At 38.1% G+C, this 25,115-nt stretch overlaps 1 protein-coding gene across 1 annotated transcript; it reads left to right on the plus strand.

Moving 5' to 3' along the window:
* The first annotated feature begins 5,681 nt into the window (after positions 1 to 5,681).
* ube4a (ubiquitination factor E4A (UFD2 homolog, yeast)) lies at positions 5,682 to 20,573 on the plus strand. The gene is made up of 20 exons (XM_061719332.1): positions 5,682 to 5,789; positions 8,477 to 8,646; positions 10,089 to 10,265; positions 11,204 to 11,316; positions 11,601 to 11,753; positions 11,908 to 12,067; positions 12,173 to 12,375; positions 12,533 to 12,724; positions 12,873 to 13,206; positions 13,424 to 13,550; positions 13,729 to 14,036; positions 14,276 to 14,408; positions 14,497 to 14,687; positions 15,454 to 15,554; positions 16,105 to 16,218; positions 16,454 to 16,628; positions 16,791 to 16,971; positions 17,159 to 17,306; positions 17,443 to 17,600; positions 18,609 to 20,573. Exons 2-20 carry the CDS (start codon positions 8,517 to 8,519, stop codon positions 18,742 to 18,744), a joined length of 3,234 nt encoding a protein of 1,077 aa, XP_061575316.1. The 5' UTR covers positions 5,682 to 5,789; positions 8,477 to 8,516; the 3' UTR covers positions 18,745 to 20,573.
* The last annotated feature ends 4,542 nt before the right edge of the window (positions 20,574 to 25,115 follow it).

The raw sequence follows: 25,115 nt of genomic DNA on the forward strand, positions 1-25,115 counted from the left end.
TTTTGTGTTTTGCCTGTTTGTGGTACAAATTACAAAGTGAAAGTAGAAGAACAGCAGATCTGACTTTAGAAGAAGACGAGTGAGAACAACCGTTATGAGGTCCTGTCTCCAGATATTGTACGTGTTCCAGTTTTGCTTTTGTCCCGTTTTTAAAAAAAGAAAATATTTGTGGACACATTGCAACAAAGAGAAAAACTTTTATTTCAAATGTACAGATTTATTTCCTCCCATTATTAATAAAGCTGCAAGGTGGGTGTGTGTGTGTGTGTGTGTGTGTGCGCGTGTGTGTGTGTGTGTGCGTGCGTGCGCGTGCGCGCGCGCAGCAGAGAGAATGGAGGGGGGGGGGGTGCAATAGTTCAAATACTTGGGATCAGCTCTGCAAAGAAATGGAGAGTGTGAGAAAATATGGACAGAAGAGTGCAGGCAGGGTAGAGTGGGTGGACGAGTGTTTTCAGAAGAGTAGCAGCAAAAGTGAAAGCAAAGGTTTACAAGATAGTAGTTAGATCAGCCCTTCTGGATGTCTTGGAGATGACAGCACTGGCCAAGAGACAGGAAGTCAAAGGTGGAGCTGGCAGAATTAAAAATATGCAGATTTTATTTGGGAGCAATAAGGATGGATAGGATTTAAAAAAACTAGCACATCAAAAGAATAGCCAGTGCTCTGCATCTTCAAGACAAACAGAAAAGCAGGGAGAGTGATACATCATTTTTTTTAAAAGCTAAAGATAGAGCTGCCAGGGAGGAGGAAAATGTAAAGGCCAAAGAAAGGCAGTCTTGTGGTGTGACAAAGCAAAATAAAAACCATAAGAAAGGGGATCCACATCTCATATATCAGGCCGTACAAGGGGTACATTTTGAACTTATCTCAGAAGTGAAAGACAAGGAAGAGAGATTTGTTTTAGTAAAGGGTAAATTAGACAATCAAGAAGTAACTGTACTTAATGTATACTCCCCGACTGATTGGTCAGACTGGTACAGGGACAGGGACTCACGGACTGTAAAATAGGGATTAGGGATGTATCTGATAATTCAGGGGTGCACCTGACCCCTCCACCTACCTAAACAATAGAAAAATACACGTTGGACACTACGCATTTTAAATGACAAAACAGTACAGTAAACATATTCAACGGGAATTTGAAACATATTTACAAAATAATGATAATGGAGAGGTGTCTCCAAACACTATGGGATGCAACAAAGGCAAAATGATTGACCTCACGGTTTTTCGTAAAACAGAGAAGACTGGAAATGAAGTAATTAGAAACTAGACACGTGCACCAGAAAAAGTGTCAGATATTAATAAAAAAAAAATTAAACAGGATATAAATGGTATGTATGATCAAGTAATTGAAAAACAACTTCACTTTACTAGACAAAGGTATTATGAGACGGGCATAGGATGATGAAACTACTTTTCTGGAGGATTCGAAAACAACGTGGGAAAAATACGATTTATAAGATTAGAAACCCAAAACACAAAAGGTTTGCAGTGAACCAGAGGGCATTCAACATGCCTTTGAACTATATTAAAAAGAACTATATACCCAACTCAACTTGCCAGATATTACATCTATATAAACTTCTTTAACTTCACTAGATTTACCATCTAGAACAACAAAATAAAGAAATTATGGCTGACATAAGGGCAGAAGAATTGAATAAAGCCATTTCAAGACTGAAAGCTAATAAGGCTGGTTAACCGTCTGAGTGGTATAAAGCATTTAAACCACAGATAACACCTGTTCTGCTTAACTGTTTCAATCATGCACTGAGAACAGGGGTAGCCCCCCAATCATGGAAGGAAGACGTTATCTCTATCATCCTGAAAGAAGGAAAAGACCACAAGGAATGTGGCTCATACAGACCAATATCAGTCTTGAATGTAAACTATGAATTATTTGCTTCAATCTTATCTAAGAGACTGAATAAATCCATTGTCCTGGAGCTGATAGATTAAGACCAAACAGGCTTTGTATTAAACAGACAAACATAGGATAATTTGAGGAGAACACTACAGGTGGTGAGTCATATTACACCCAAATACATCAGTGCAGTGTTGGTCAACCTAGATGCCCAAAATGCATTTGACTCAGTGGGTTGGGAATATTTATACAGGGTACTTGCAATATTCGGCTTCAAATATGCTCTTTTTAAAGTGTTAGAGCGCCACACTTCTCTCCAATAGCTAGGAAAAGGGTTAATGGACAACTGTAGCAAACTATTCATTTGGAAAGAGGGACTCGCCAAGGCCGTCCCCTTAGACCGACCCTATTCGCATTATTTATTGACCCCCTAGTTGCAGCAATTAGAGAGGACTATGAGTTAAAGGGGACTACGATTAGAGGAGAAGAACATAAGACTTGTATGATAGCGGATGATGTTCTGCTTTTTGTCTGATATTGCAATGGAGCCTCCTCCCACTGGATATGAATAATAGAATAGAAATCATTCAAATGAATGTGTTGCCAGGGTTTGCCAAAAACTATTTGAAGAGTGGAATGCCTGGATCTCAAGTTTCATTTGGAACAGTTGAAGACTTAGGGTTCAGTTCAGGGAGAAAGAGCTTCACCATGTTTGCAGGATTATTATTTTGCTGCACAAGTGAAATCCTTAGTATACTGGTGCTCTCCAAATTATGAATCTAAATGGAAAGGTTTGGAAACTACACAGTTAAAAAAATCCAATACAATCTATATTAAATAAATAAAAACCAACCTGAAACACATTATAACAACCTCATTCAATGGACTGCATTCACTCTTACAGTAAGTTACGGTTTAAGATTTTGAAGAAGTTACAAATAGAGAAACAGGTAAGAATCTTGAATTGGATAGTGGATGATCCTGCATTTGAAACTGCTAGATTAGACGGGGGCTTTAAACAGTTGGCTAGGAAAGGTATGACCTCTTTTTGTTCCCTCATCTCAAACAGCAAATTCTGAGTTCTGAGTTAATTTCACACGCATTTGGACTGGAGAAACAGGACTTCCAAAGATACCTGCAAGTCAGAGACTATTGTGAGGTCCGGAACACAGCAGGCTGACATCAGATTAAATAAATTTAAGTACAGTTGTTGCTGCTTAACACTTGTCGGAAAGAACTAACAGGAAGAGTTACTCAGTGTAGGTTTCATGTGGTGACATGAACAAGACAATACTACACAGTGAGGAAAGAGAGACACAGGGTATAAGTAGGTGCAGACCATAATGAATGACTGGGGAATGGGAACTGTAGTCTAGGCTGGTGATCAGTATAGTGGGGAAGCTGACCTGGGTAGAGGAGCATGACAACTATTATAATAAAAAAAATACAAATCAAGGTGGAGGAGGAATACAATTTAATTTCTGTACTTCGTGAGGCATAGAAAGAAAAAAGAAAAAGTTGGTCTTAATTGGAAGTATACAAGCCTCTAAAAATCACTCTAAGTTATCCATGATACAAAAATGGGAGAAAGACTCAGATTCACAAATATCAGAAGAGACCTGGACAGAAATATGTGAGACACAAGCAACCACCACAAATTCATATTTAATGGTTGTTTAGAGCTGAGGCTTCTGCTGGAGACAATGTGGAACCACTATGGCTAACCACTTTCATGTTTCTTTTGCCTTTCCGGAAATCCAGTTATTTTGGAAGGAGGCGTCAATCGAGATGAATAAAATAATAGGGGTGGATTGAGAATTTATCTTTTGTTATTCTATATCTTTGTAAAATACCATAAACAGTCCTACATGAGGACAGGTACTCGTTGAAGATTTTTTTGGCAAGTGGTAGAAAAGCCATCACTAGAAGGTGTTTGGAACTACACCCTCCAACATTGGTCCAGTGGCGCGGGATCATTCAAGAAATTTACTGTATGGAGAAATTACTTTTGTTTTAAAACTTCAGTTGGAAAAATGCGTGGAACACTGGGAAAAATGGATGGTGCATGCACCTTGAATACTGTGAGATTAGGCTAGGATTTATGTGTAAAACATTACCTGTATCACCCATGATGACCCCATGTTCTTTGTACATGTAAATAAATAAAAAGTAAAAAAAAAAAAAAAAAAAAAAGAAACAAAGAAGGTGATCCACTGTGGTAATCACAAAAGAGAAAGGCAGGAAGATGAGCTAAATTATTGTGCTTTTATGAACTCTGATCTTCAGTGAGTACTTCTTGTAGCACTGTTTTTCAGCAAATATAACCACCAGTTTCTTTGTGCATAGCTTTTTAAAATTTTCTCATGTAGTTAATGAGATTATTTTTCACCTGTGGCTCCAGCTCCTTCAAGTTCGATTGATACTACTGTTGTACAGCAATCAATTTCAGTTGAATTTAGATCTGAGCCATGACTAGAGCACTGAAATCATGTCACGCTTCAATCCCATATGAGTGGAATTCTATTAAGTGATGATGCATGTTTGAAGGTGATTGGCAGTGTCAGATCACGATCAAGAGCATCATAACATTTTTAGATTTATTTCTCTTTTAGACCTGTTTACTTATTCAATTATTTTGTATCAGTCTGTCATATAAAATCAAGCATTTCTGTTGTAATTGTAGGCTGCACTTCAACAAAACAGTAAAAGGACCAAGGGGGAAAAATGTTTTGCAAGGCACTGTAGAAGGAAACTTGCCCTATTGGGGTGAAGTGTAAGAGAACAATCAGGAACACCAGCAAGAATTTCCTGAGCTTTGTAAGGATAATTGTTGTTAAGCTGGCCTTTTCTGTACATGTGGGTTTAAGGAAGGGCTCATTGTATATTGTTTCTGAGACTTAAGGAAACCTTCATGGAAACACTTGTACATCAAAGCTGGACTAAAGATTCCCCTGAATCAAACACAGTGATGAGTCTATCATTTGATCTGATAAGACAAAAATGGGGCCATTCAGGATCATGGATGTTAGTTTTATTTGGTGAAGGAAAAAGGACACATCTGAGCATAACATCTTTGTTCCCACAGTTCAACACAGTGATGGGAAATCAGTGCTGTATGGAGCAGCATTGGACACAAAGAACTTTGTTTGGGTGCATGGACTCATGGAAACAGTGTTAGGTTTACCTTGAGGAGGACACAGTGTCACCCAGCAAGATGCAAAGCACATAACTAGGCTGGAACAAAACTATCTAAAGGACAACAGAATCAGGGTCATGTGGCAACCCCCTCAAAACCAAGACCTCGGTACAGTTGAGGGTTAAATGGCAGGAACTTAAAGTCCTCAAAGCGTACTTTTAATTCTCACCCAACCGCAGCAGGAAAACATTATCTTTTTTTTCTTTGCTTTTGGTAGTGATAAAGCTTTTTGTTTTGAACTTTTGTTTGAAATGTTTAGGAATTAATAAACAGGGTTAATCATTTTTAGTCTTGAACATTGCAACTAAAGTCAAAAGATCTGTACAGTTAGTAACAACTATCTTATTTCTGCAGGCCGGTGTTTAATAACACAGCACTTACAATATTATACTGTAGTTGCAGCGTGTTGCTGCCCTCTAGTGGTGGACAGAAAACACTACAAGAGTGAGGGTTGAACCACGCAGTAAACCGTTGGTAAATCGTTGGTTTAAATATTTAATGGTTGTTTATTCATTCATATCGAAAATAAATTATTTGATTTCTTTTTTTCTTTCCTTTTTTTTTTACTTTTACATTTTGAGTTTGGTTGAGGTTGAGTTACTCAGCAAAGAACCCGAGCTGTCGCACATCGATGACGTTTACATTTTCTGTTTACTGAGGAGCTGCCCCTTGCTTCGTTGAGGGAATTTTTACAACCAGAAAAACGCACATTTCTGCTCAACATATAGGTACGACACCACACTCTGTTCTTTATACGCATTGTTTAGACCAAAACTGGCCAAGTGCGTTCACCGGACTCTTAAAAAGCGCTGAACTACAGCCGTGTTGAGCCATGACAGCTTAGCTCGCTGCTGCTCAGAGCTAATGATGATGCGAGGCTGCTAGCCGGTTAGCCGCGCTGCTACACCCGCTCAACCTCTCTAACTCGCTCAGTAGTTGCTGGAACAGCTTTGAAATACAATTACTGGGACGGACTTGAAAGATTACTTCGTGAACTGTTACGACTGATGGGTGAAAGGTGTTGAAGTGATCAGAAAATTGGGAGAACGTTAATGTGGGGAGGTTAGCAGGCAGGTCAGTCAGTGACAGCATATGCTCATCTGAACTGTTAGTCCAGGGGCCAGAGCCCAACATTTAACTTGTCAGTACCACTCAAGGTGACCAAACTTGCTTATAATTTTTGAACATATCCATGTCTATAGATTATATTCTGGTATGATAACCCTTCCTGAGTGGCAGCTGTATCATAGTTATCAGCTCATGAAGTTCAGAAAATTAAATTTTAGATGCTGGTTAATATTCTGGTTTAGACCCATGTACAGGATATCTGTCAATGTTTCACAATATTGGGTTTGGTATCATTTTAAAGGGGACCTTTGAAGCATTCATTCAAGCTAAGATGTGTGGGTATATTATACATTTCCTGAATCCTTATGGTCCTGTGAGTATTCCAGTTTTTGTATTTGTGTTTCTGTTGTTCCTAAATGACACAGGGCTAAAAGATAGTATATCATTTAGGCGAAAATTGTGTAAAAATGTGTGTTGTTTATAGTTTAAAGAGCTGCAGTGACCTCTATGTTGGTCAGAAAGATTCACATCTTAGCTTGAATGAATGCTTAAAATTATACCAAAGACAATATTGTGAAACATTTACAGATATCCTGAGTCTAAACCAGGATATGCACCAGCATCTAAAATGTAATTTTCTGAACTTCATGAGCTGATAACTATGGTAAAGCTGCCACTCAGGAAGGGTTATCATACCAAAATATCCTCTATAGACATAGATATTTTCAAAAATTATAAGCAAGTTTTGACACCTTGAGTGGTACTGATATCTGGCCTGGCCCATGGACTATGTAGTCAGGGGAGATATTTGACTACTTTTCTACATTTATGGCTGAAAACTTTTTTGTAACTTAATCTGAAACGGTTTCAACTAGCCAAACAGCTTTGTGTGTCTTTGGGCAAATGCCTAACAAATGCTGTATTTAACATAACAACAACAACAATAATAATAATAATTATTATAATAACAATGATAACAACAACAACAATTATTATTGTTCTGATTATTATTGTTACTGTGATTATTACAGTTATTTTTACTAGAGTGACAGTGTTGACAGCATTAATATGACTTCACTAATCAGAATCAGAAAGAAGTTTATTGCCAAGTAGTTTAACAGACACAAGGAGTTTGTTGTGGTGATTGGTGCAATACAAAAGAGCAAATAATATTTAAAGGAAAAAATGTACAACAAGTTGGTTCTAAAGTGCCTGAGTACTGAGTCTGTAGGGGAAAGAAATGTACATGAGGGGACCTGGGATGTGCGTTAATGTGACTCATAAGGTCAGCAGTGGAGTCTTTACGTTAATATTGTACATTTCTGCCTATACTGTTCATTTCTGTTTATACATTTTATCTGTCATCTGTCATCCTACGTCACTTTTTATAAAGATTCATATCCGGTGGCACTATTTAAATCCTCATATTGTACATTTCTGTTTATCCCTGTTATACATTTTACTTTATTCTATCTCTCAGTTATCTCCATATATATTTGTTTGCTTTTATATTTTTATTTTTTATCTTTATTTTTATTCTTACTGTATTGCACCATTCACCACAACAAATTCCTTGTGTGTGTTGACAAACTTAGCAATAAACCCCCTTTCTGATTCTGATTCTGATTCTGATGTAACGTGGAGTGGGGTGGGGGGACAGAACTGGGGTAGACGGGGGAGAGGGGGGTCCGGGGCCTTGTTGATGAGGCCAGCTGCAATGACAGGAGATGACAGAGATGACAGGAGTGTTTAAAAGCAACAATCCAAAGCCAGATGGCTTTCAGAGTTAAAAACGTTAAAAATGTAATTCTTGTGTTGAAACTGTTCATATCAAGTAATAGTAACTATTCAGGCGAGAGTTTGAACTTCACCTGATAATATCTAATCAAATACAGTATTTTATTAAAACACTATACATGTTTTAAAGTTGTTCACTCTCTTTACGTCAGGTTTGACAGATAAAAGGACACAAACTCAGTCAATGAACAAAAGATGCATGCATTTGTTGTGCCTGGTCAGATTGGATTAAAACTCAAAGAGTAGGAAGATACCAAAGTGACCCTTAAACACCCTTTGTAATAATTTATTTGTTTGAGACAATTCGAAAGCAAAAATGAACTGTAGTGTACTATGGCCCTTTTTGATATGCATTTGGGTCTTGTGATGATGCAATTATTATTTAATTTGAATGAAATACCAATAAAATATTACCTTATTGTTTCTTTCTTATATTATTAGGTCCAGATGTACAGCTCTTCATTTGTTATATTGAGGTGCTTCTTTCAGGTTTTTTATTTTTATTTTTTTATTTTACCCAAAGCTTAATGTGTCCCTATTGCTCCTTTAGGCTGGGATCTTGGATGGAGTAAGTGTTGCGCCCCAGTGAGATGACTGACCAGGGCAACAACAACCAGAACATCTCCTGCAACCCCTTCGCTGCCCTCTTCAGCTCATTAGCTGATGCCAAACAGTTTGCATCTGGACAGAAACCACAACAGCAGTCTGCACAACCATCATGTGAGTAGAATTAAAATGTGGTAAAATAAAAAATCCATGCACTTAAATTTTCCACTGTTGACAACTGTATAAAGGCAATACTGGCACCACAATTAACCATGCATACTATGGTGATATTTGTTTTTTAAATATAAGATTTAAAAAAAAATTAGTTTGACAAAGAGTCCAGATACAAGTGTAGTAATCATGATATGGACACAATTTTGTGCTGTAGTTGTAGTGTTTATTGAGTCACTACCGAGCCCTCTTTACTACTTTTTCCAGAAAACACTTTCCATCAGTTGTTTCGCATTCTTCAGACATTAACTTTTGGGATCAGGTTGCATGATAAAATTGTTTCTGATTATTCTTCTTCCATATACTTCCGCAGAGTGGAACAGTTAACCAACAGTTCAATGTCATTTTAAATTTCCTACAGTTTCTGTTCAGTTGCACTGTTTTTTTTTTCCCTCCCTAGATGACATATTAGTTTGTCTGAAAGTTTTCAAATCTTGCTTATGGTTGCTTAAGTTTCTTGTAGCTGCTTCTTTCAAAAGAAGCAGCCAGGCCTCTGGAAACGTCTTTCTAGAGGCCTGGGAGGTTTGATATAATTTCATCGCCTTGGATGTTATTAATTGCTGGATTGTGTGTTGACCTTTGAATTTATACTAGTATTTCCCCCCAAATTGTAAAATTGGACAATACAGTTCATATGGATTGAAACTGCGGTTATCTTCCCCCTGTATCTCCACTTATGTCACAGTCCTGAACTCAGAATAATTGGCCTTTCATCCCAAATGACAACGTTTAACTTTTCCTGCAAGTTTTGATGAGTTGAGGTTCCAGGAAACAATTTAAGGATAGCAGAAAGGCAATATAATACTCATAGTGATGTTTTCATCTGTGTGGATTTGCTTTAAAATAAGAATCACGTGTTCCTTACCTTATAATTTATATCCAAATACTGTACAGATCACTATCTTTAGCACTCCACCACTTTTATGTGCAGCGCTCTAGTAGTCCACAGGGAGAAACCAAGCATTGGCTCTGAAACAAGCTTTTTTGCCTTTTTCATAGACATTGTAGATTAGGGGTTGTCAGGATCTGGTTCAGTTGGTTATAATTTATCCAGTTAAATTTCACTATATTACCATACACTGGAGTTTAACGGCTTAGTGAGTCGATAAAATGGAGACATGCATATATCAAATGACTATTTTATGTTTTTCATGTATTTTTTATGCTCATAAAAATCAAAACATTAAAATTTGAAGACTCCATCTGCAATATGATGTTATATATACTTATTTTTACTTCTCAAAAAAATTCAACAATCTTACCAAGGACTGAATAAATATTTGAGCACACACCTCAGCTTTTTTTTTCTTTTTATGGTTATGTTAAGAATGAGGGGAAAATGTATATGTATACATTGTGTTTAATCTTTCTCAATCCTTTCTCAGTGGAGGACTCAGGAGAAAGCCAGTCAGAGTCAGAAAACTCTGTGTCAGACAGCGTTGATGACAATGACGATTCGGTTGCAGAGATCAGCCGCTCGTTCCGGTCCCGGCAAGAACTGTGTGAACAGCTCAATGTCAATCACATGATCCAGAGAATATTTCTAATCACTTTGGACAACAGTAAGTACAAGTCAGTAGATTATTAGACTGCAATCTGTAACTTCGACAAACTCCTGGCCATATCTCAGTAGTCAAGATATGCATTATATACTTCTCTTCATTTTGATCTTAAATTTTTACATCAGAGCACTCATAACAATAATGGCTCTGTTTTACCTTTCTTAACATGTCAGACGTTTATATATCTTGCTTTGATATTGTTATGTTTTGCGTCAGCTCAGCCTTTAATATAAAGTTTTCTTTTGCGTTGTTAAGCTTCTCTGTGTGTTAAACATGTAACCACTCTTCTGTGACTTAAGAAAATGTGGCAGCCTGTGTTTGTAATTCCACAGCCAACTAACTGAAGGCCAATCTGTCTCTGACAAATAGTTGAAAGCTAAAGTCATATAATTTGACCATTAAACATTACCATAAATATTTGGCCTGAAGTTTTTACTTTCATGTAAAAAGCGAATTTGAAATGTAGATGCCTGATGATGAGACGCTAGTTATAAAAATAGACGCTGTCTGTTTTTCACATGGGTGTTGTTGAATGCCACACAGTTAAAAGTTAAATACAATCATAAATTTCCAGTAAGTAACAAATGACTCACCACTCTTAAAAGACGATTAAAGGCCTCCACTACTGTGATGTCTTGCTGTGAGCCGGCTGAATCCCTCCATCACCTAGACTGCTGAAGGATGAGTCATGATCTTCAGGAATTGTGCCCCCCCTCTTTTTTTTCTCCACATAGATTTATATGTCAGTTGTTAACACATTCTTTATATTTTATCATTCCACCCCTTATTTATTGTTATGTTGGGCCACTATTTTGTTATATTTCACAGTTATAAGTGAGGAAATTCATAAATTCATGGCCTGTTTTTGAACCTCATTGATTGCCCCCTGTAAATATGTAATCTAACTTTATTATGCTTTTATTGTTTGTTCACTTCAGGTGACCCTGGTCTGAGAGGAGGTAATGGGATCCCTCCTCGATGTGTTTACCTGGAGGAAATGGCTGCAGATCTGGATGGACAGGATTGGCTGGACATGGACAACATAGAGCAGGTTGAATATCAACATGTGTTTTGTCATGGCTTTTTTCTTTTCTGCCTGTGTTTTGTTTTTTCCCCCCTCTAAATGGCTAGCAAAAAATTGGCACAATCCTGTCAACTTTCAATAAGCCGATCTCATTACTTAAGCTTAAAATGCGACATATAAAGGCATTACATAAGAAGTAGATCTGGGTATTTAAAGAAATGTGTGACGCTTGGATTTGATCACTTAAATAAGCTTATATAATTACTTTTTTGGACTAATTTGTGCCTGTGATGTTTCCTCTGGTCATCTAGGCTCTATTTAACCGCCTGCTGCTATTAGAGCCAGGAAACCAGCTCATCTATATGACATCATGCAGTGCTGTGAACCTGTCTGCTGACCGTGATGCTGGAGAGAAATGTGCAATTCCATATCTTTTTGCTTGTTATCAAAGGGCTAAAGAAGAGGTACATGTTTTTAACCTGAATTATAATTGTGTGTCCCTTACACAGTGCTACTTTTAGAACCTTCCAGCACCTAATAAACGTATCCGTAATTACCACATTAATATAACCCACACTCCTCAATAATTTAGTGGCTTTCTTTTTATCTGCCCCTAAGGTGACAAAGGTGCCTGAGAAGTTGCTCTCATTCGCTGTCCGCTGCAAGAACCTGACTGTGTCTAACACACGAACAGTTTTGCTCACTCCAGAGATCTACATCAGCCAGAATGTTTATGAACAGCTTTTGGACCTCCTGCTGGAAGGTTTCAGGGGAGCAAGTAGGTTCTGTAATGGGCCTGCAAGCCTGACTTTTTCTTTTCTCGTTAAAACAGAAATCTCTTTTTCTGTAATTTATCTTTACTTAAAAATTCACTGTGTTTCAGGGCCAGAGGAGGTGGTTGAATTTGTGGAGGAGGTCATCACTGGCCTGCTCTCTGACCAAGAGGTGCGTACCTTTGAGGAAGTGGTAGTTCCGGTGTTTGACATCTTCCAGGGGCGCATCAAAGATCTGGACCTGTGCCAGCCTCTACTCTATTCCTACCTGGATGTTCTCCTCTATTTCAGCCACCATAAAGATATTGCCAAGGTCAGGAGACATACAGACATGTGATGTGAGCAAATATGCACCTTTTAGAATATATGTGTGTATTCCTGAAATAATATACCGTTAAAAACATTTCAAGGTTGCTATTTCATGATACCATTTTTAACATCCATCCTATATTTCTTTTTGGAATTTTTAGGTTTTGGTGGAGCACATACAGCCCAAAGATCCAGCCAATGGTTTGCAGTATCAGAAGACACTTTTGGGGACTGTAATTAATATATCTTGCTTGCTGAAAACCCCAGGAGTGGTAGAGGGACATGGATACTTCTTGAATCCCTCTCGGTCCAGTGCCCAGGAAACAAAGGTTCAGGAGGTCAACATCCACCAGGTGGATTTTCTTTCTTTCTTTCTTTCTTTTGTTGGTCCTTATTTTTTTCTTCTTTTTTTTTTTCTTCTTTCACAGGAACTATGTACAGATTTTCAAACTATGAATCCACATTTTCTGATTATACATACCGGTACTCTTTGTGTCACAGTTCATGGGTCAGTTTCATGACAAGCTGCACCAGATCTTCAAAAACTTGCTGCAGCGATCCAGTGAGACTCGTCACTTGCTGCTTACTTGGTTGGGAAACTGTCTGCAAGCAAACGCTGGTCGGGCCAAGATCTGGGCCAATCAGATGCCAGAGATATTCTTCCAGATGTACGCCTCGGATGCATTTTTCCTAAACCTGGGTGCAGTCCTGCTGAAGCTGTGCCAGCCATTCTGCAAACCACGTTCACCCAAACTGCTCTCCTTCAACCCAACCTACTGTGGACTCAAAGAGTTGAGCGAAGAAGAAAGGCGCAATCGCAACATTCATGCAAGAGGTCGGTTTTTATGAGAAAAGCAATAGGAATGTCATTGACCCATCCTAAATTTTATGTTAAGCTTGTACAAGTTAGTATCAATTACCGGTCCAGTTCAGGTACTTATTTGATTGTACATTTGTGTCTATAATAGTTTGGAGAGCTGCTTTTGTTTTAATGAAAAGTAGCAAGAGTGTATATTCACTTGCCCAACATAATAACTTTTGTTTAATACCAGGTCTTGACAAAGAAACCTGCCTGATCCCTGTGCCCCCCCAGCAGCAAGTAGAGTCTACGCAGTCCTACAGCCTTCTGACTGAAAATCTCATCTTCACACAACTCACCATGCATCTCGGCTTCCACAGGCATATACAATCAATTAATCAACTCCAATATCTTCAGTAAACAAATGAAAAAGGCTGTTGAGACTGAGAGTTCAGTGAAAGGCTTCTCAGTGCAACAGATCCCTTATTATTGTTGTGCACAGTACATGCTTTCAGTGTATGTGAGTAATAACCCCTGTGCACACATGTCTGTGTGCAGGCTCCACGAGCAGATGGTCAAGATGAACCAGTCTCTCCACCGGCTCCAGGTGACGTGGCAGGAGGCCCAGCGGTCAGGCAACCCCATGTCCGAGCAGCTCCTGGAACAGTTTGAGCGTCTGATGATTGTTTATTTGTCAACCAAAGCTGCCACCACTCAGCCCACCATGCTGCAATGCTGCCTTAACCTTCAAGCTTCCACTGCTGCTCTGCTCGTTCAGCTTAGTTTGGGAAACCAGGGGCCTGAACATGTAGCACTCAGTTTCCCGCTGCCCCCTCTGCAGAATACTCTGCTCTGCTATGTACCAGGTGAGTAGGATGTTTCATAGCACATATCCAGCATAAGTAAAGTATTAGTTAATGTAAGACTGCAGGTTTAAGGTTAAGCATGTTCAGTAAAGGATTTAAAAATGACTGCCACTGTGCATTCAATCTGGTAGGAGTCAGTTATTCACTGTACATTACTTCCATAATCCTGGACATTTCATAAAATAATATAACATGAATAATCATGACTAAAAGCTGATTTTTTTTTTTTTTCTTCACAGAGTTCTTTGCAGAAAACTTGGGAGACTTTTTCATCTTCCTGCGTCGGTTTACAGATGACGTGTTGGAGTCTTCCGCAGAAAGTCTCGAGCAAATTCTTAACTTCATCACTGTCTTCATGGGAAATGTAGAGAGGTAAATTATGACTTAAAATGATTTAAGTGATGACTTTTTAGATTCTAACTTGTAGCGTTGATTCCTCCTTTTTTTGTATGAACAACAGGATGAAGAACCCTCATTTGAGAGCCAAGTTAGCAGAGGTGTTGGAGGCAGTCATGCCTCATATGGAGCCGCTGGCTGCTGGTGCTTCTCAGCCAGCCATATTCCAGAGGGAGCGAGTCTTCTGCTCCTACAGACATGCAGCTCAGCTGGCCGAGGCCCTCATCACTGTGTTTGTTGACATTGAATTCACAGGTGAAGGTTTTTTCTTTTTAACTTGCTGCATGAATCATAATTGAAAACATACCTGTACTCTTGTTTTTCAACATTACTACTCATTTACTTTAATAATAGAGGTAGGGCAACTGATTAAATACCAGGTTTGAGTAAATCACTTGCTTCTAACCCTCAAGAAAAAAAGTGTCAAAACTGCAGAATCACCGCGTGTAAGAGAGCAAACATCTTCAAGAACCAAAATAATAATAATAATAATTTAAAATAAATTAAAAAAACAGTTTCCTTAAGATATTAGGATTAAGACTGCTCCAGTCTGCTGTTCCATTCTGCCTCATGTCTGCCACCATGGTGCCCCTGTCCATACTATAGGATCTACACAGTTCCCGCTGCCTGAAGAGAGACCAGAATTTCATAAAGGACACATCCCACTAACGTCGTTCACTGGTGGAACTGCTACTATAAGCCCGACGTTCATTAAACACCATAACATAATGCTCAGATCAGTGCAATAAGGGATCAGTGCAGTTCTTTTTAACACAATGTAGATACCGCTTTTTTTAAAGCCTTACTTTAAATAGTACTTTTAAATATGATTTTACAGATTACTCTCAATTTTGTTGAACATGTCGCAATGACAATAAAGGGATTCTGATTATTGCAGACGGATTATTTGGAGTCATTTTGCAATGAAGGTTAGCTTTAAAGAAGTTACATGCTGTTCACAAGAGTGTAAAACTACAGCAATTTTGACTTTACACGTGGTCCCTTTGTTCTCTCATTTTAGGTGACCCTCATCAGTTTGAACAGAAATTCAACTACAGACGACCCATGTATCCGATTCTGAAGTACATGTGGAGCAAAGAAAGCTATAGAGAGAGCATTAAGGTAATAAAAAGCTAATTTATCATTTTTCTTATTTAAATAAACATTGATGGATTCAAATTTTGCCATTTTTACAAGAGGCTCAGGGGTTTTGACATCTTGTTTAATTGCTAGTCATATTGTTTGCTGACTCAATATAACTTTTTTTAATCATTGTTTTCCAACCCAAAGATAGAGTCACTAGTAAAAGGGATACGTGTATGTATGTGTATGTGTCCAGACCTCATACCTTTTGAATTTCTTGATTCAGAGACAATGCTGTAACTTAGGCAAAACATAAACGCAGGGTTGATATTTTATATTGGATGTACTCTAAAGAAACCTAAGGAAAAAAAAAAAGTCTAAAAGCATACTTTTTAGGGGCTTGTGGTGTAAATTTTATATTTTTATCCATGTTGATAGTCTTGCAAACTCATACTAACCTATAAACTATTAAAAAGGTCAAATTTGATTCAATGGAGACAGTGAGTAAGAAGGCATTGCTTACTTCTAGGTGGTTCAAGATGCTGAACTTTTGAGCAAGAATTTCATGTGTTTTATTTCATTGTCTTAGCATTTGGCCAGCTATGCATCGGAGAACCTGGAGGCCATGAACCCACCTCTGTTTCTCAGGTTCCTCAACTTATTGATGAATGATGCCATCTTTCTGTTGGATGAGGCTATTCAGGTGAGTCTGATGCATGTTAAGGTGACAACTTTTAATACATGAAAAAGTATAAATACAGTACAGCAGTTTTTTCTAGCACACTACAAACAAATCCAACTTTTTGACAGGCTCTCAGTATTTTATAGTGCTCCCAAATTATATGGGTCACGATTAAGTCACATTTCGTGTTTTGAATTGGATTCTCACTCACTTATGATTATAATAAAGTATTATAACATCTTTTTTTTCTCCATAGTACCTGAGTAAAATCAAGGTTTTACAGCTGGAGCGAGATCGAGGGGAGTGGGAAGGCCTGGCCCCTGATGCACGAAGAGAGAAGGAGTCAAGCCTGCAGATGTTTGGACAGCTGGGACGCTTCCACAACATCATGTCTAATGAGACAATCGGCACACTGGCCTTCCTCACCTCAGGTCAGGCACAAAAAGCCTCTTACATGTGATCCTTCACAGTTAATGTTTTGATCATATGAACTTTCACTAATTTTACATTCATTCCAGTATGTAGGAAAACTGTAATGTGTGTACTATTTTATGTACCTGCTTATTTTCTTTAATTTATGTTGTCCTTCTCAGAGATCAAGGGTATCTTTGTGCACCCCTTCCTGGCTGAGAGGATCATCTCCATGCTGAACGACTTCCTGCAGCACTTGGTGGGTCCTAAGATGGGTGCCCTCAAAGTCAAAGACTTCAGTGAATTTGACTTCAAGCCACAGCAACTTGTTTCTGACATCTGCACAATCTACCTGAACCTGGGGTATGTTGGAGATATGTCTTTACAAAATATGTAGATGATTGAAGTGTTGGAAAAGATCTGGAAAATGTTGCTTTAATTGAACTTTTCACTGTTTTTGTTGCCTAATTTGATAGTTTTAATTTAGGTATTTGCTTTTACAAAAAAAATAGCACATTGTGGAATAAAATAATAATTTTGTCTTTGGCAGTGACGAGGAGAATTTCTGTGCTACAGTCCCAAAGGATGGAAGGTCTTATTCCCCTACCCTTTTCTCCCAGACACTTCGAGTATTAAAGAAGATTAACAAGCCTGGTGACATGATTGTGGCATTTGATCTCCTTGCAGATAAAATAAAGGTATCTCTTGACTTGCCGCTTGCAAAAGATGGACAACATAGTACATCTTTAATTTTCACAGATCTTTATTTAATTGATTTAATCGGTTTTCAGTAGTGAATGCCACAGTACATATTAACATTGTGCTTCAATTTAGTCGCATGCAGACAGGCAGCAGCAGGAGGAGGAGACGTATGCAGATGCTCCAGATGAGTTCTTGGACCCCATCATGTCCACTGTCATGATGGATCCTGTTCTTCTCCCCTCTTCCAATGTCACAGTAGACCGCTCAACCATAGCTAGACATCTGCTCAGGTTAGTTATTTCTGAATTCAAAATCATTAAATAAAAGCAACATGAAATGCATTCAGTCTAGAAATACAGAAAACAGTGGTATTCGTTTGACTCTTAGTTATCATACATTGTCCTTCACTTCAGCATTTAATTAAAAAGAAAAATGTTATTTATAGATGACTTTCATGACACTCAAGATCACCATACAAATAAAAGCAGTAATAAATAAAATAAAATAAAGACAGTACATTGATCAAAATAAAAGCAATAACAGATGATAAGCAGATAATGAAATGATGATAAATGGACACATGGATAATGGTCATAGGATCAACCTCTCACGTTATCTGTGCATACATCTATTCTATTGAGTTGAGATTTAAAGTTACTGAATCAATGTTGCAAAGATTCGGGGGGAGTGAGTTCCATCATTGGGGGGCAGAGCAACTGAATACTCTGGCCTGCACAGTTGTGACACGAGCAGAGGCGACAGTGAGGCGAATAGATGAGGAGGATCTGAGGGTACGGTTAGATATGGAAATGTGGAAGAGACTGGAAGCTACAGGGGCGAGGTGATGGATATTTTGCATTGGATACAGAATATTACCGGGAGCAAGTGGAGCTGCTGCAGGTGATATGACAGGTGGATTGGGTCATGGTAATGAGTTCATGAAGGGATTTCTGAGAAACACCAAACAGAAGTGAGTTGCAGTAGTCAAGCCTAGAAGTGACAAGACTGTGAACCAGTATGGCAGCAGCATGAGGGAAGGATGTAAGTGGTTGATGCCACGGATATGGAAGTTTGATGACCTGGTTATGTTGTTTCTGTGGAAAGTGAACGAGAGTGTGCTATCGAGGATGTCACCTAGACTCTTAACCGCAGGGTAGAGACAGATATTGTGAACTGTCTCCTTGTTCTAACTTCAAATACTGTAGTCAGTTTTCAGTTAGGGGATAAGATGCCTTTTAAATATAAAGATGGGTTGGACAAGCTAAATAAATAACTATTTATTGTTTATGTCCTTGCAGTGACCAGACAGACCCTTTCAACCGCAGTCCTCTAACCATGGACCAGATCAGGCCAAACGAGGAACTCAAACAGCAGATCTTACAGTGGTTGGAAAAGCATAAGCAGGACAGGCTGCAGCTGGGGCCCAGTGGATAATCAACCTCTCGCTGGGACACAAAAGACTCTTAACACATCTTTTCCTGGCCTACATGCTCCTCTGCTTCATGGCGAATCCATGGTGTGCTTACCTATATGGATTTGTTCTGGCTTTTTCATCCAGGCTAAGATTGCATTAGCCTTTTCATGCATTCGTCATGCCTGATGGATCTTCTCTGCGGCAACAGTTCGGGAAAACTGTAGCGTACCTGCTGGTTGCAACTTCAAAACCAATACACAGTAGCTCTTATGCTCCCACAGTGCTCTGTTGTAAACACTAGCAGGATGATGCAGCTTCTGCTGTTCTTACAATCAACTGTGGCCACAAGTATCAATTCACTATGAACTCCTGGCTTAACAGCTGGCTCTTACCCAATTTTATAATGTAAGGTAAGTATTTTTGGGAACTCAAATGTCTGGAAATTGGTGTTTTTTTTTCTAATTTAAGCCTGATTTTTACCCCTGTAAAAATGCATCATACACTGCCTTTCAAAGTTATATCACACCCTATAACGTTTGCGCTCTTGGTTCAAACTTTAATAACATGCTAATTGTGAATATAGGTAGCAATTAAAGGTGAAGCTTAGGTAAAAACTGAGTTTGTGTGGCTTTTATTTGATTTAAACTTATGTGGAGGCACTCAGCACATTCACTTTTCAGGATAGAAGCACTTTCTGATGAAGGTTGTTTGATGAAATGATTTCAAATGGGTTTGAATGCATATAGAGGACACAGGAAGTAAGAAAAAGTTTATTTATTTGTTACTTCGATGGAATTGTGTATTGAAACTGCAGGTAGTCCAGATACTTTATCTTGGTGAAACAAAATGTGAATGTCAGAGCTACTAACAGCAATATTAAATAAATACCAACTGACAGTGGTGTCATGCCCCTAGGGCACATCTTATTCAAAACAGCCTAAATAATTGCATGAAAGTGTTCAATCCTTTTCACAAAAATTGAATATGGCTCACTTTTTATGTAGTTTTCTTCAAAGCTGCAGAGGACACTTGCTTTCAAGAGCAAGAGCAACACGATGACCTTCATGTGTAAAATACTAAGAGAGCCTTTTCAAGAGACAGTGATGGTGTGAAGTGAGAAGCCGCTCTTCACATAAAAAGGAAAGAAGATACTATCAAAGCACAGTGTTTCTCTTTATCAAAAGACATGCAGATAATTCTGACATTGCTGTAGGTTCTGGATCCCTTATTGTAATAGAAACAGAGAAGTTGCAAGTTATCTGTTTGAGTAATGCAATCAAATTAGGGTCTTTAAAATGATCTTTAAAAGTCATGTTTTTAGAGATGAAACCTTACAAGGCAAAGATATAGGGTTCGGTCATTTGACTGGCAGTGCATGTCATTTAATGCCACTCTTTATTTTAACGCTCACCTCATAACTGTTCCATTTTAAACTGAATATCTTTTTGTGTGCAGATGTAGTGCGTTAACAAGCGAGAAAACAGCTGATCAGTAGAACCTGTGCCTAAAACCAAAGGCCTTGTAGTGAATGCCAGCAAAAGAGGACGTTTCACACTCTTAACACACGATTATTAGTTTTCTTTGAAGAATATATGGAGGTTTGGTGTAGAGAGTTGTAAAAGAAAGGCAAACGAAGATGAGTTTTTGTTGAATAGTGTCTTGACTTAAAGCGCATAATTAAAGTAGAAGTGAGGGGAAGATTTGTTGGCATGCTGTCATACTGTGTTGAATATCTACCACCTTAATGAATACATGGTTTAAATTACAATGCAATATTTTTGTTTTAATTGTGATTATAAAATGTTTATTTTGGATGTACAGTATGATTAATAAACTCAAATATGTCATAAAAACAGCATATTCTTTCATGAATACAATAAAGTCCATTGTGTAAAATCAAAAACGGAGTACCTTAAAGGACAACTCTATCATATTCCTTCACCCAGAAATGTGTTTAGGTGATTTTTATATATAATATTAATAATATATACCGTATTTTCTGGACTATAAGCCGCACCTGTATATAAGCCGCATCCGCTCTATTTGTAAAAAAACAATAAAAAAAAGATATACAAGCTGCACCTGTATATAAGCCACATCCGCTCTATTTAAAAAAAAAAAGATATTTAGCAACAGATATTTATGTTGTTAGATTAGATATTTACTACATGTACAGAAGGATTTTGAACTGTGAATGATGTACATGTTTGTACCTAAATAGATCCTTTCCTAACAGTGTCTTTTAACACGGCAGCAACTTTGCTGATTAAAACAGGACAGAACCAAGAGAAAATAACCAGTATTTATTTATCTATTTATCTGTTTGAAATCTGCTTCTACCTACTTCTATCTGCTAAAGAAGAAATAGCGTATTCTTCTTTGCATTTATTTTGTCTTAGTTTTTATTTTAATTCCGGTTAGAGCGCCCCGAGCGGTGGAAGAAAAATCCACAGAATAGCCGCACCTTTGTATAAGCCGCACGGTTCAAAACCTATGAAAAAAGTAGCAGCTTATAGTCCAGAAAATACGGTATATTTTTTTGTATTATTTAACAATATAAAAAAATAATATTATTGGCATCCTCATATGTCATTTGGGATACTTAACTGATGTACAAAACATCTAAGTTAAACTTTCAAATTTCAAAAGTTAAACTTTTGAAATGAAAGATATTACACATTAAATGAAAAATATTGCCAGAATTTTCCAAGATTATTACAATATTATAAAAACAATATGTTTAGAAGGGGTGAATATAGATTATTTTTAGTAATTATAATTTTTGAAACCAAATGATAGAATATCATAAATTTGGGATAAATGTATCCCAAAAAATAGATAAAACATATCATTTATTATTTAAGTGTTATGAACAATATTTCATTTAATTTGCCCATGTGCAGCAAGTCTTAGCAGACTGTCTTCAAATCACTCCTAATAACTGAGACTGAACTCTAATTAGGAGTTCAATGATGGTCATGACCAAACGATTTTAGGACTGATTTATTGAGCTGGATCCAGTCCTGTTCAAGAGTTAGTACACGCTCTTTTCTTTTAATGAAAATATTTTTCTTAAAAAATAAATACATTTTCCAGTGGGTCTTTGTAAGCAAATACTAAGTATCCTCTTATTTTTCCGTAAGATTTAAGAGGGTTAGTTGCAACCAAATGCTGGTAATCATCAGGACCTGGTGAATTAATTATCAGCAGATGTACAGACCTCTACAAACGCAGATATTTCGGTAGTTTGCTGGTCTGGAGCATTCAGGTGTGTGTTAACACAATGCCAAGGGGAGAAGACCTAAGAAAAGCTCCAAGTTGTTTAAGTTGCTCTAAGTAAGTTGCTCCACATCAAATTTAAAAGGCCTATAAAACAATTTCAAACAATATATAGTTCAACATTCTACAATGAGAAAGATTATTCATAAGTGGAAAGCACTGAAGACTGCTGCCTTTCTTTACACGAATGGATGCTCATGACCAAGGAGTCCAAGTTCAAGACAATTTACCCGAAAGTCAAACCATAAAATGCTCAGATAAACTGAAAAAATTCTGCAAACCTAGAGGACACATTGAATATTTTAAGTAAGTAAGTACATTTTATTTATATAGCATTTAAATGTTTAAGTCCATGACAGCACAATTAGAAAAAAGCTGAACAAATATGATTTGTTGAGAAAGATTGCCAAGAGAAAACCTCTTCTGTCTAACAAGAACATGGAAGCATGACAGAGGTTTGCAAAAATGCAACAAGCGAAAAAAACTTTTGGAAATGTGTCCTATAAACAGATGAAAACAAAACTACCAAAGTATTCTGGAGGCAAATGTGAAATCCACCGCCCATCAGTGGAAGCATGGTCAAAAATGGGTCATGCAAAAGGTCATTGATCCGAACACTCCAGCGATCTGTGTCAGAACAGCTGAGAAATAAAAGAATTAAGTTTTAGGGATGACCTGGTTAAAGTCCTCAACACAACTGAAAAGCTGTAACAGGAACATAACAAAGCTGTACATACAGTCCGGAAAGTATTCAGAACGCTTCACTTTTCCCACATTCTTTTATGTTACAGCCCTATTGATAATAGGAATACATTCATTTTTTTTCCTCAGAATTCTACACAAAACACCCCATAATGACAACATGAAAGAAGTTTTGATGCGACTTTTGTAAATGTATTAAAAATAAAAACAACAAGAAATCATATGAGCATAAGTATTCATAACGTTTGCTTAATACTTTGTAGAAGCTCCTCTGGCAGCAATTACAGCCTCAAGTCTTTTTGATTAGGTTGCTACAAGTTTGGCACACCTATTCTTGGGCAGTTTTGCCCATTCTTCCTTACAGACCCTCTCAAGCTCCATCAGGTTGGATGGGGAGCGTCGGTGTACAGCCATTTTCAGATCTCTCCAGAGATGTTGGATGGGATTCAGGTCTGGGCTCTGGCCCGGCCACTCAAGGACATTGACATGGTTGTTCTGAAGCCACTCCTTTGATATTTTGTCTGTGTGCTTTGGGTCGTTGTCCTGCTGAAAGATGAAGCGTCGTCCTAGTCTGAGGTCAACAGCACTCTGGATCAGGTTTTCATCCAAGATGTCTCTGTACATGGCTGCATTCATCTTTCCCTCAATCCTGACTAGTCTCCCAGGTCCTGCTGATGAAAAACACCCCCACAGCATGATGCTGCCACCACCATGCTTCACTGTAGGGATGGTGTTCTTCAGGTGATGAGCGGTGCCTGGTCTCCTCCAAACACCACGCGTGGAATTCATACCAAATAGTTCAATCTTGGTCTCATCAGACCAGAGGATTTTTTTTCTCATGGTCTGAGAGTCGTCCAGGTGCCTTTTGGCAAATTCCAGTCGGGCTGCCATGTGCTTTTTTAGTAAGGAGGGGCTTGCGCCTGGCCACTCTACCATACAAGCCTGAGTGGTGGATTGCTCCAGAGATGGTTGTCCTTCTTGAAGTTTCTCCTCTCTCCACAGAGGAACGCTGGAGTTCTGACAGAGTGACCGTCGGGTCCTTGGTCACCTCTCTGACTAAGGCCCTTCTCCCCCGATTGCTCAGCTTAGGCGGGCGGCCAGCTCTAGGGAGATTCCTGGTGGTTCCAAACTTCTTCCATTTAAGGATGATGCAGGCCACAGTGCTCACTGGGACCTTCAAAGCAGCAGAAATTTCTTTGTACCCTTCCCCAGATTTGTGCCTTGAAACAATCCTGTTTCGAGGTCTGAAGACAATTCTTTTGACTTCATGTTTGGTTTGTGTTGCAACATGCACTGCCAACTGTGAGAGCTTATATAGACAGGTGTGTGTCTTTCCAAATCAAGTCCAATCAACTGAATTCACCACAGGTGGACTCCGATTAAGCTGTAGAAACAACTTGAGAGAGATCACTGGAAACAGAATGAACCAGAGCTCAATTTTGAGCTTCATGGCAAACGTTCTGAATACTTATGCACAGGTGATATTTATAGTTTTTTATTTTTTATAAATTTATAAAAATCATAACAAAACTTCTTTCATGTTGTCATTATGGGGTATTTTGTGTAGAATTCTGAGAAAAAAAATGAATTTATTCCTATTATCAATAGGGCTGTAACATAAAAGAATGTGGGAAAAGTGAAGCGTTCTGAATACTTTCCGGACTGACTGTAAATACATAGATGTTAGTGAACTGAATGAATTATTAAGAAAAATTCCTCCACAGGAATGTGAAAAACTGATGAAGGGGCATTTGCAAACTGTTGAGTCATGGGTGACTTAGTAGAGTCTACATATGGGTTTCTTTCCCTTTCTGGCTTAGATTTCAATGAATGCCAGGGTGAAAAACTTATATGATGATTTTTGTCAAAAGTTTGTCATAGCCTTCTTTTACCGCTGTATATTCGATGAAAGTGATCTCAGATATGGTCCAGTTGAGCCTGTTTCATGGAGCTGTTGCTAAATAAATTGCAGGTTCCAAGTAAATCAGTTCAAGAGACTATATATAGTTATTACTGCTCTTTTCCAATACCTGGCAGGAGATGTTGGCAAAGTGGTTAAAAATCTCACCTGTAGCTGAGCGGAAGCTGGTTCTGATGGTCTGAAACAAGTCAAGGTCAATCAAATGAACTGGACATAATTATTCTGCTCCAGAAAATGAAGTAGTTTCAAACATAACTTCAGCTGTTTCCATTTATGAACAACATGAAACACACACGGGTTAATGGAATACATACTTCTGGGAATTGTGTAATACTCATTTTTACTATTACAATTATGGTTTTGTGTGTTTAAATAGTAAACTGAACATGCATTACATCACAAGCTTGCAAGCACACAACATCAGATTGTTGTGGGACTAGTCCTGCAGTCTTGGGGTGTGTAGAGGTGTGTAGTACTTCTCTCTAAGAA

The sequence above is a fragment of the Cololabis saira genome, chromosome 4, assembly GCF_033807715.1.
Source record: "Cololabis saira isolate AMF1-May2022 chromosome 4, fColSai1.1, whole genome shotgun sequence".
Classification (NCBI taxonomy): domain Eukaryota; kingdom Metazoa; phylum Chordata; class Actinopteri; order Beloniformes; family Belonidae; genus Cololabis; species Cololabis saira.